This window comes from Mesoplodon bidens, assembly GCF_964165515.1.
Source record: "Mesoplodon bidens genome assembly, chromosome: 6".
NCBI classification, from domain to species: domain Eukaryota; kingdom Metazoa; phylum Chordata; class Mammalia; order Artiodactyla; family Ziphiidae; genus Mesoplodon; species Mesoplodon bidens.
Genome location: NC_138162.1, coordinates 72686276 through 72698517, shown reverse-complemented (window position 1 = coordinate 72698517; position 12242 = coordinate 72686276). Strand labels below are relative to the sequence as shown.

Sequence of the window (12242 nt, the reverse complement as noted above, 5' to 3'; positions counted from 1 at the left end):
TTTTTATAATCCAGACTGATAGAATATGCATTTTAATTGGCTCATTTACATTTGTGTAATATAATCAGTAATATAATTACTGATATATTTGTGTTTAAATTTATTATCTTGTTTTCTGTTTATCTGTCTTCATTTTGTTTTCCTTTTCTACCTTTTTTAGGTTGATCAAGTATTTTTCTTTTTTTCCCCTTTCTTTACTTCATCTCTTCTATTGGATTTTTTGTACTAGTTTTGGTATTTTTCTTTTGGTGGCTACCCTAGATATTATAATGTACATTTTTGGCTTATTACAGTCTTAAACTAGTATGTTATTTTTCAAACAATTCAAGAACTTTATAACAGTTTAACTCCATTTACTTCTTTTCACATTTGGTGCTATTGATATAGTATACTTTACTTTTGTGTACAACATAAACACACAGGGCACTTATATTATTATTACTTTAAATAGTCATTGTTCTTTTATCTTTACCTTTTCCCATGTTCTTCATTTTTCCTACAGTTCCATGCTTTCATCTGTCATCATTTTCCTTCAGTCTAAAGAACTCCTTTTAATATTTCTTGTATTGCAGATCTGCTGGTGACAAATTCCTTCAGCTCTTGTTTATCTTTACTCCTCTTGAACCTCTTGATAAATTTTTTACCTCTGTTAAAGGAAACCAGAGCCAAACAAAAGTTAAAGTGATAAAGATGGACTTTATTTAAACAACTATTGTAGTAGGGGAAGCTACTCCAGTAGAGAAGTGGGCTTAATTCTAGATACAGTCTGAATGAGTGGGAATTTATAGCCAAGGAGCAACTAGGGTGGGGGCATTGGTGAATGGAACATTACTAGAGGAGACATAAAGTCTGGGAATATTTTTGGCTGAACCAGCCTAACAGAGGATTCTTGCTGAGCAGGCCAAGGTGATCATCTACCACCTGGGGGATGGTAGGGGTGAAGAATTTGATCAGATATCAAAGGTGGCGAAATCTTGCTGAAAGGACTTAAGCAGGATTCCTGCTTAAACTGAATTCTACAAGGAAATACATGGTTGGGACTTGTTAGGGAGAGGGTTCAGAGGAGCCTGACTAAAATTTGGTCAAGCAAAGAATGTTTGTCACCTCTTTGTACTTTTGTGTTTTCTTGTTGTCTTTACTGTTGTTACACTTAATTTCTTGAATTGTAATTCTCTAATGGCTTCTCTGTGTCATCTACTACATTGTGAGATCCTTAGAGTTAGGCACTATTTTCATTTTTGTGTTTTCCATACCTATCTTGTGCATATTATAGAATAGGGACTCTGTTAATATTAGTGGAATGATGACTATTCTTGGTCTAGAATGATACAGAATTAAATCACAATTCTGGTAATGGCTTGGAAAAGAAGAAACATTTTGAACTAATTAATATTATTTTATTAATAAATAAAAATAAGAATAATTTGGACTTGGTGTGTAGGGAAAGAAAGGGAGTTAAAAATGACTTTGAGGTTTCTTTGAGGTCCAATCTATTCAAAATAATGTATATCTCAAACACAGTATCACTGCCTTTTCTTCCTTCCTAGGACAGTCCAATTAACATGAACTAGTAAGAAAAACATGAAATAAGTATTAATATATAATTGCCATTTTGGAATAAGGTAGTGTGACTAAACATGACTATAAGCACTGTCTTCTGCTTTTTTTTTTTTTTTTTTTGCTGTACATGGCCTCTCACTGTTGTGGCCTCTCCCGTTGCGGAGCACAGGCTCCGGACGTGCAGGCTCAGCAGCCATGGCTCACGGGCCCAGCCACTCTGCGGCATGCGGGATCCTCCCGGACCGGGTCATGAACCCGTGTCCCCTGCATCGGCAGGCGGACTCTCAACCACTGTGCCACCAGGGAAGCCCTGTCTTCTGCTTTTGTTTGAAGGGTGACGTAACTATTTTTCTTTTGGTGTGTGTCTCCTTGTTCTGACCCTTTTGTGCCAATGTATATGGGTACATTTATTTTCCTATCTTGATACCTGTCATTAAGGTATGGAGTCTTACTTACATTAAGAAATCATTTTTCATCATTTTAAGAAATCCTTATGATTCATCAGTATGAGTTCACTTTTCCGGCTTTATGTAATTATGCTATTGTTTGAAAATCATGCCATCATCTTGTTCAGAAAATATCCTTATCATCATATGCTAAGAATAATGGTTCCATATACAGTTTTATTTGCATGATTACATTTAAACTGAGTGCTACTTTTTTGCTAAGGTTCTCTTTTCAGTAGTTTTTTTTTTTTTTCCCAAGGCAATCTCATATCCGGTCTTTTGTGGTCCCTTCCTGGGCAGTTTCATCTCCCACTGTGTCTCTCATGTATATACCTGAAACACTGGCAATGTGACCCATTTTGTGCATAGAGGAGAGATAGTACCTTGTACCTTCTAGATAAAAGAAGTAGTATGTGCAAGGCACACAGACATGGGATTATAATGCTAACTTTTGATTGATTAGATAATGTTCTTCAAAATTTCAAGTTTAAAATATTTTTTCGATGCATAATTAGCCTAGATCGAGATAATACTCAGGCAAAATAATTATTTCTCAAATTATTTGAATGGTATTATTTCCCGTCATCTTATGGTTATTTTAAAGTTTAGAGAATAACAAGCCATTATTCTCTACAGTTTCAAGATGATATACATGGTAAACCCTTATCTTGGTATTCATTAGTGTCTTTTTTCTTTTTTTCCCTTTCCCATTCCTTTCTTTTTGACATGAAGCTTCCTGCTTTTACTTAATGAATTCTTTTTAAAAAAAGAAGTTTCTTCTCCACTGTACTTTTACCTTCCTTTTCCCTTAGTCCCATCCTGGCAACTAAGACAATAATCTCTCGTATATCCTTCCAGAATTTTCTCCATAATCATATAATCATATAGGGACACACAATCCCCCTCCCTCCCATACCCACAGTCATTGGGATTTTGAGATTATATATTATTTTATAAAATGGAATCATATTACATACCCTTGTGTGCTTCTTGCTTTTCTCATGAAAATATACGTTGTGAAAAATCTAATTAAGCCAACTGCTTTTGTACTAACTTATTCTTTTTATTGAATTTCATAATGGTCCACAGCATAGATTATACCACCACAATTTTTTCATATCTTCTGCTCTCAAATTTATATTTTATTTCTTTCTATTTTCTTACTACTATACTACATTTTTAGGAGTACATAGAAGAGATTGCTGGGTTAAAAGGATATTTTAAATTTTTACTGACATTGATTTCTCAAAATTGTATAGGTACTCCTTTCTCAGAAGCTGCAGTAGTTTACATTTCTAGCAATTATGTCATAGCTCCCTTTTCACTGCAATTCAGTCAGCACTAGGTGCTACCCCTCTTACTATTTTTGCTAGTTGAATGGGGATAAAGTGATATTAATTTAAATTTGCATTTTCTTCATTACTAAGTATTACCATCCTTTCCCATGTTTATTAGTCATGTGGATTTGCTCTACTGTGAATAACTTATTTCCATTTTTTGCCATTTTCACTTTTTATTTTTCTGTTTTGCCTTTTTAATCCTGATTTTTTAATTTTAAAATATTTCAAGTAATTCTTTGTGTAGAAAGATAAAATACATATCAGTGTGCTCACCACCCAACTTTTCAGATGTATCATTTTGTCATTTTACTTCAGACTTTTTTCTACTATGTTATCGTGATGAATTATATTAATAGATTTTCCTAATTTGTCCATCTCTGCATTCTTAGGATAAATGAACTTTGTCATAATTTTTTTCTAAGAAACATTGCTGGATTTGGTTTGCAAATATTTATTTTAGGATTTTTGAATCTATTTTTGTAAGTGATATCTGTCCTTTTATGATGTCTTTATCTGGTTTTGGTATCATGCTCAAACTGAAGTCACAAAATGTGTGTCAGTTTTTCTGTTCTCTTTTTCTGTTCTCTCTAATAGTATACTTAAGATTGGAATTGTCTTCATATTTAGTTGAACTCACGTATAAATTTCATCTGAGTCTGCTGGTGGTTTTCCCTTTCTTCTTTGTCATTCTTCCTTTTTTTCCCCTTCTTCCTCCTTTCTTCTCCTCAACTTTTTTTTTTTTTTTTTTTTTGTGGTACACAGGCCTCTCACTGTTGTGGCCTCTCCCATTGTGGAGCACAGGCTCCGGACGCGCAGGCTCAGTGGCCATGGCTCACGGGCCTAGCCGCTCCGCGGCATGTGGGATCTTCCCAGACCGGGGCACGAACCCATGTCCCGTGCATCGGCAGGCGGACTCTCAACCACTGCGCCACCAGGGAAGCCCTGACCTCAACTTTTTAAGTGCTTAGATTGTTTCTTTAATAGGTATTTTTCTTTTGAAGTTTTAAAATTCTTGAATCCATTTTTTAAAGTTATATAGATTTTCAAAAATTGTCCAGTTGTCTACATTTTCAAATTTACTGCCAAAATTTATTCTAACAGTCTTTTTGTCTTTATAACGTATACCTGTAATTATACTTTAAAAAATTCTTAATGTTTATCTATGCCTCTTTTTTTTTTCTTGATCAGGCTGGATAAAGGCTTATTTATTTTGTTAGTAATTACAAATAATCAGATTTTATTTTGTTGATTCTCTTTATTGAATCTTTATCCTCTGTTAACTTCTACTCTATCATGTCCTTCTTTCATCTGTCTTTGGGATTAGTCTGTTGTTTTCTAATGTATTGAGTTAGATAATTTAGGTCATTATCTGTGATTTTCTAATATAAACAGGTAAAAGCTACAATTTTACCTCTTGAGCATCACTTTAGTTATATTCCATCATTTAATACATGGTATTGGTCATCATTCATTATAAGTGCTTTTTAATTTCTGTTATAATTTCTCCTATGACCTGTGAGATATTTAGAAGTATTTGTAAATTCAAAAATGATGCAAGGATACAGTTTCAAAGTTGTTACTGAATACTGTTTTTATATATAACTAATTGCAATTATTACATATTTATGAGTAGACAGTTATGTTAATAACTTAAATAAAAAATTTAAATCTTCATTGTCAGTGTGTCAAGTTGGTGTCATTTTGCCTACAGTGGAAAAGAATGAAAACATCACTAGAGTAAACATACTTTCTGTGAGGCTTATGTTTACAAATATATAGGATTAAAAATTTTTTTCTTAGTATTCATTTCTGATTTAATTGAAGTGTGATTAGAAAACATGGTATGTATGATCATTCTCTGGCATTTTTGGAGACTTGTTTTTAGTCTCCACATGATTGGTATTTATTTGTTTGGGTGTATGTATGTGTGAATGTTCTGTATGTGCTTGGAAATAATATGCGTTATTTAATTGTGTGACTTAGGTGTTCTGTATGTTTTTTTAAAAGTCCACTGTCCTTCAGCCTTTTGTTAATGTACCTCCTAAAATATCTTTGAAAACAATTCTTGTATTTTAAGTTGATGTTTAAAGTTTTTCATTGTAAGTTTAAATAGTGCAGAGGATATAATGACTAGTAAATTGTGTAAAACTTGACATTTAAAAATAAAACTGGGGCTTCCCTGGTGGCGCAGTGGTTGAGAGTCCGCCTGCCGATGCAGGGGACACGGGTTCGTGCCCCGGTCCGGGAAGATCCCACATGCCGCGGAGCGGCTGGGCCCGTGAGCCGTGGCCGCTGAGCCTGCTCGTCCGGAGCCTGTGCTCCGCAATGGGAGAGGCCAAAACAGTGAGAGGCCCGTGTACCGCAAAAAAAAATAAAATAAAATAAAAAATAAATAAAAATAAAACTGATTCATTGTTCTCTTTAAAGCATCTGATGACTCCTAAGTATTTTAGTTATTTGGTACCCTCATTATTATTTAAAACACACGTAACTTTGTATCAACCTTACTGTACAGGACAACTAAAAAACTAGATAAAATATATTTTATAATGTGCTTGAAAGAATCCTAGCAATCAAATTTTAAAATATAGGGGAAAAATATATTTAATTAAGAATTCAGTTGTAAGTCGTGTTGAACGAGAAGATTTTGACTGCTGCTGCATTTTGTGCTGATTTTAAATGTTGTTACTTCAGACCCATTGCAGATTATAGATGCTATGTAAATGTACTTCACTATCTAATAATTTTTTTTTCTGCTTCCTTCCTAGGAATCACACCTGTGTATCATAGTATGTTTGCTTTAATGAATGAAACAGAAAGGATCTGGTATCCACCCAACCACGTCTTCCATATAGATGAATCAACCAGGCACAATGTACTCTACAGAGTCAGGTACTTTCTCCAGTAAAGTGACTAATTAACTTAATAGTAAAAGGGCAAAGTGGGAGAAATTATCAACCATATTTTTTAATTGCAAGGTCTTTAATATTGGAGACCAGAACCAATTAGCATCTAATTTTCTTCAATTAAGACTCTCTTTCCCCACTAGAGAAAGTGTTCATACATGTTCTTTAACTAGAATGCTCTGAGAATAAAGCTGTCTTGGTGAGATGCTACTTTACCACTTAAGATAATAATTAAATTTTGAACAGGGCAAGAATGGCCTTTACTAGCAAAATCCTAAATGTTTGGAATATTGATATTTTCCCAGGAAATTTGATGTTTTGTTCAATAATATGTAATCTCACATTTTTTCTTTTTAATAACTTTTTTTTAAGTTGAAGTGAAGGAAAGATAAGATTTTGCCAGTGATTATTTACAACCTCAAATTATAAGTTACTTTATTTGATAATTTTTGGTAATATGTAGTACCAATTTAGAGAAATCCAGAGGTACTTTTCCATTCAAAAGGATGAAACAAAGAAATAAGTTTGATCTCTGGTTCTTACTTATGAAATAGATCCATTCCATACAGGGTCAGTGTTGCATAGTAAAAAAGAAAATGGACTCATTCATGTTTCTAAAAAGAAAAGAAAAGGAGACCTTAATAAACTAAGACTTAAAAGAGGCATCCTGGGCTTCCCTGGTGGCACAGTGGTTGAGAGTCCGCCTGCCGATGCGGGGAACACGGGTTCGTGCCTCGGTCCGGGAAGATCCCACATGCTGCGGAGCGGCTGGGCCCGTGAGCCGTGGCCGCTGAGCCTGCGCATCCAGAGCCTGTGCTCCGCAACGGGAGAGGCTACAACAGTGAGAGGCCCGCATACTGCAAAAAAAAAAAAAAAAAAAAGAGAGGCATCCTTACCACGACAAAGTATATCTGCAAAAAACATGTGTCAAATAATATTCTTAAATGGTAAAATGTTAGAAGCATTCTCTTTAAAATCAGGAACAAGCTGTATAGAAAACAAAGATGGCTGTGATCACTGCTTATATATAGGATTTTGGTGGAGTTCCTAACCAGTATAGTAAGACAGGAAAAATAAATAAAATATTTCATAATTGAGAACAAAGAAGCAAAAAGTCATTATTTAGGGATGATATGATTGTGAACATAGAAAATATGAACAAATCTACAGGCATCAATAATAATCATTCAGCAGAAGGCTAGATTTATGTGATCAGTATGTTAAAAAATTAACTATTTCCATACACCACAAACAAACAGAAAGAGGTCACTTAAAATAATGACTAATAACAACAAAAAACATAAGGTACCTAGGATTAAATCTATTCAAAGTTATGTAAGACTTATGCAGATTTTAAGACTTTTCAATTTGTGTTATTTAAAGAAGCAGGGTAATATGCATATGTTTCACAAAATATCAGTATCTTATTAAGAATATTTTCTTTATCACTTTCTGTAATTACTATCTGCAATCAGCAAGTAGTATATCTTTTTTTTTAATGTTTGTAGAGCAGTGATCTGCAGTCTTTTTCTGTAAGAAGCCAGATAGTAAATGTTTTAGGCATTGAAGGCCATACTGTCTCTGTTGTAGTTATTCAACTCTATTATTATAGTGTGAAAGCAACCATAGACAGTAAGTAAATGAATGGCCATGACTGTGTTCCAGTAAAACTTTATAAAAATTGGTAGTGGACCAGATTGGGCCTGTGAGCCATAGTTTGCTGACCTCTTCTCAAGAATGAAAAAATATGTCCCTTTATCAAATTCATGACTTTCTCATATTTTTAAACTAAGGGGGCACATATCCATTGCTACCTATAATCAAAAGTTCCAAGAATAGTCTAACCAGAAACTACCCAAAAGGAGATTTTATATAATTAAAAAAAATTCCACCTACCTTTTGTTCAGAGGCTATTCTTCATTTGCTTTATTACATATTTATGGGTTATTTCAAAATCAGCATAAAAGAGCAACAATTATAAAACTGTGTTGGAGGGCTTATACTGTATAAAGATGTAACTTTTGACAAATATAGAATAAAGGGAATGGAACAGAGTTTCTGTATTTTATTGAAATTAAGTTGATATGAATAAGAACTAGATTGTTTAAGTTAAAATGTCTGTTGTAATCCTCTGGGAGACTCCTGTGAAAATAACTCAAAAATATATAGTAAAAGATAAAACAAGACACTTAATGTATGTAATACACTAGAAAATATCTATAGCAATAATGGAGGAATATATGAACAAAAAATCAATAAAAAGCCTAATAGAAGCAAAATGACAGATATAATAAATACTTTATTAACAGTAATTGCCTTAAATGTAAACGAATTAAACACTCAGGTCAAAAGGCAGAGATTGGAGGACTGAATTTAAAAAAAAACCTTAAATTACATGCTGTCTATAAGAGGCACACTTTGCATTCAAAAACACAAATAACTTGAAAGTAAAGGATTTAAAAAGATAAAACAGGCATTCAGTAACCAAAAGAGAGCTGGAGTAGCTGTATTAATATCAGACAAAATTGTCTTTAAGATATATATTGTTGCTAGAGACAGAGGAGGGACATTTTATAATTATCAAGGAGTTAATCTGTTAGGAAACATAATAACATTTGTTTAGAATTGTTATAATTCTACAGAGCTCCAAAATAAATGAAGCAGTAATGAAAGAATTAAAAGGAAAACTAGACAATTCAACAATAATAGTTGGAGACTTCAATACGTCACTTTCAGTAATGGACAGAACAACTAGACGGAAGATCAGCAAGGAAATAGAAGACTTGACCAACACTGTAAACCAGCTAGACATACATATATAGAACACTGCACCCAACCACAGCACAATACACATTCTTTTTAAGTGCATATGGAATATTCTCCAGGATAGATAATACGTTAGTCCACAAAATGAATCTCAATAAATTTACAAAGATTGAAGTCATACAAAGTATGTTCTCTGACCACAGTGGAATTAAATTAGGAATCATTAACAGAAGGAGATCTGGAAAATTCACAAATATATGGTAGTTAACAACACACCTCTAAATAACTGAGGGGTCAAAGAAGAAATCACAAAGGAAAATGGAAAATACTTTGATATGACTGAAAATGAAAACGGATCATATCAAAACTTATGGTATGCAGCTAAAACAATGCTTAAATGAAATTCATAGCTATAAGTGCCTATAGTAAAAAAGAAAAAAGTTCTGAAAGCCATTAATATTCCACTTTAACAAAATAGAAAAAGAAGAGTAAATTAAATTCAAATCAAGTTGAAGGAAGGAAATAATAAAGATCAGAGTAGAAATAAATGAAATAGAGAATAGGAAGACAACAGAGAAAATCAAGAAACCAAAAGTTGGTTCTTTGAAAAGATCAACAATATCAGTAAACCTTTAGCTAGACTGACCAAGATAAAAAGAGAGAAGCTTAAATTATTAAAATCAGGAATAAAAGAGGTAACATTACTGTGACCTTACAGAAATAAAAAGGATTATAAGGAACAACTGTATGCCAACAAACTACATAACCAAATGAAATGGACAGATGTTTAGCAAGACACAAACTGTAGAACTGACAAAGCAAGAAGTAGAATGTCTGAATAGACCTTAACAAGTAAAGAAATGGAATTCAATTAGTAATTTAAAAAAACTTTCCTGGGCTTCCCTGGTGGCACAGTGGTTGAGAGTCTGCCTGCCGATTCAGGGGACACAGGTTTGTGCCCCGGTCCGGGAGGATCCCACATGCTGCGGAGCGGCTGGGCCCGTGAGCCATGGCCGCTGAGCCTGCGTGTCCGGAGCCTGTGCTCCGCAACGGGAGAGGCCACAACAGTGAGGGGCCCGCGTACCGCAAAAAAAAAAACCAAAAAACTTTTCCACAAAGGAAAGCCCAGGCCCAAGTGGCTTTACTGGTAATTCTATTAAACTTTTAAGGAAGAGTTGATACTAGTTATTCACAAAAAGTGAAAAGGAGGAAACACTTTCTAATTCATTCTGTGAGTTCACCATTACCCTGATACCAAATCCAGACAGACATCTAAAAGAAAAGAAAGCTACAGACAAATATCCCTTATAAACATAGTTGTAAAAATCATCAAGAAAATACTAGCAAACAAAATTCAGCAATATATAAAAAGGATTAAATATTGACCAGGTGGAATTTACTCCAGGAAATACAAGGTTGCTTTAACATATGAAAATCAATCAATCAATATAACGTACCATATTAGTAGAATAAAGAATCAAATCTTATTATCATCTTAATAGACACAGAGAAAAACATTTGACAAAATCCAACATTCTATCGTGATCAAAATATTAAACATAATAAGGATGGAAGGGAACTTAGTCTGATTAAGGGCATCTGTGAAAAACCCAAAGCTAACCTCATGCTTGATAGTGAAAGACTGAATGTTTTCTTCCAAAGATCAGGAACAAGACACGAATATCTGCTCTCACCACTTCTGTTTAACACTGTACCATTGATTCTAGCCAGGGAAAGTAGGCAAGAGAAAGAAATACAGGGCATCTATATTGGAAAAGAAGTGGTAAAACTCTCTGTTCACAGATGATATGATCTAGTACATGAAAAATCCTAAGGAATTAAGAGACTATTAGAACTAATAAATGAGGTCAGCCCGGTTACAGGATAGAAATACAAAATCAGTTGTATTTCTGTATGCTAGCTATTACAGAACAAATGTGAAATTAAGAAAATTCCATTTACCATAGCATAAAAGAATACTTAGGTATAAACCTGACAAAAGAAGTGCACAATTTGTGCACTGAGAAATGTAAAATATTATTGAAAGAAATTAGAGAAACACCTAAATAAATGGAAAAATAATATAGGAAGACTTAATATTGTTAAGATGACAATGTTCCCATAATTAATCTGTATATTCAATGCAATCTCCACTGAAATTCTAGCTATCTTTATTGCAGAAATTGACAGATTTGTCATAAAATTCATAAAAAATCAAAGGGACTTAGAATAGCCAAAACAGTCTTGAAGAAGAACAAAGTTAGAAGATTCACACTTACTTCAAAACTTCGTCCACAACCATAGTAATCAAGACAGTGTGGTTCTGACTTAAGGTTAGATAATAGATTAATGGAATAAAATTGAAAGTCCAAAAATAATCTCTCATATTATGGTAACAGACTTTAGACAAGGGTGCCAAGACAATTCATGGGGAAAGAATAGTCTTTTCAGCAAATGGTGCCGGGACAACTGAATATCCACATGTAAAGTAATGAATTTAGACAACTCACCCTGTTTACAAAAAGGTAACTTAAAATGGATCATAGACCTAAATCTAAGAGCTAAAACTATAAATTCGTAGGAGAAAACAGGATCATGTGTTTGTGTACTTAAATTAGGCAGTGATTTCAATATGGTACCAAAAGCCTAAGCAACAAAAGAAAAATAGGTTAATTGGGATTCATCAAAGTATATGTTTGTGCATCAAAGGATACTGACAGGAATGTGAAAAGACAACCCATAGAATGAAAGAAAATGTTTGTAAATTATATATCTGACAGATGTCTTATATCCAGAATATATAAAGAACTCTTACAATTCAGTACAGTGACAACTAACACAACTAAAATAAGGGCAAAGTTTTGAATAGCCCTTTCTCTAAACAAAACATACAAATGATCAATAAGCATGTGAAAAGATACTCAACATCTTTATTCATTAGAGAAATGTAAATCAAAACTACAATGGGATATCATTTTACCCACTAGGATGGCAAGCATTAAAAAGATGGATGATAGGGCTTCCCTGGTGGCACAGTGGTTGAGAGTCCGCCTGCCGATGCGGGGGATGCGGGTTCGTGCCCTGGTCTTGGAGGATCCCACATGCCGCAGAGCGGCTGGGCCCGTGAGCTATGGCCGCTGAGCCTGCGCGTCCGGAGCCTGTGCTCCGCAACGGGAGAGGCCACAGCAGTGAGATGCCCGCGTACCGCAAAAAAAAAAAAAAAG

General features: G+C 34.0%; 1 protein-coding gene across 5 annotated transcripts in view; it reads left to right on the top strand.

Moving 5' to 3' along the window:
- Nucleotides 1-12242, top strand: part of JAK2 (Janus kinase 2) — a 257421-nt gene that overhangs the window by 183247 nt on the left and 61932 nt on the right. For all 5 annotated transcript variants that reach the window (XM_081238459.1, XM_081238457.1, XM_081238458.1 and 2 more), the window contains one exon: nucleotides 6115-6238. In XM_081238459.1, the coding sequence (XP_081094585.1) occupies nucleotides 6115-6238 (124 nt within the window). The remainder of the gene's footprint in view (nucleotides 1-6114; nucleotides 6239-12242) is intronic.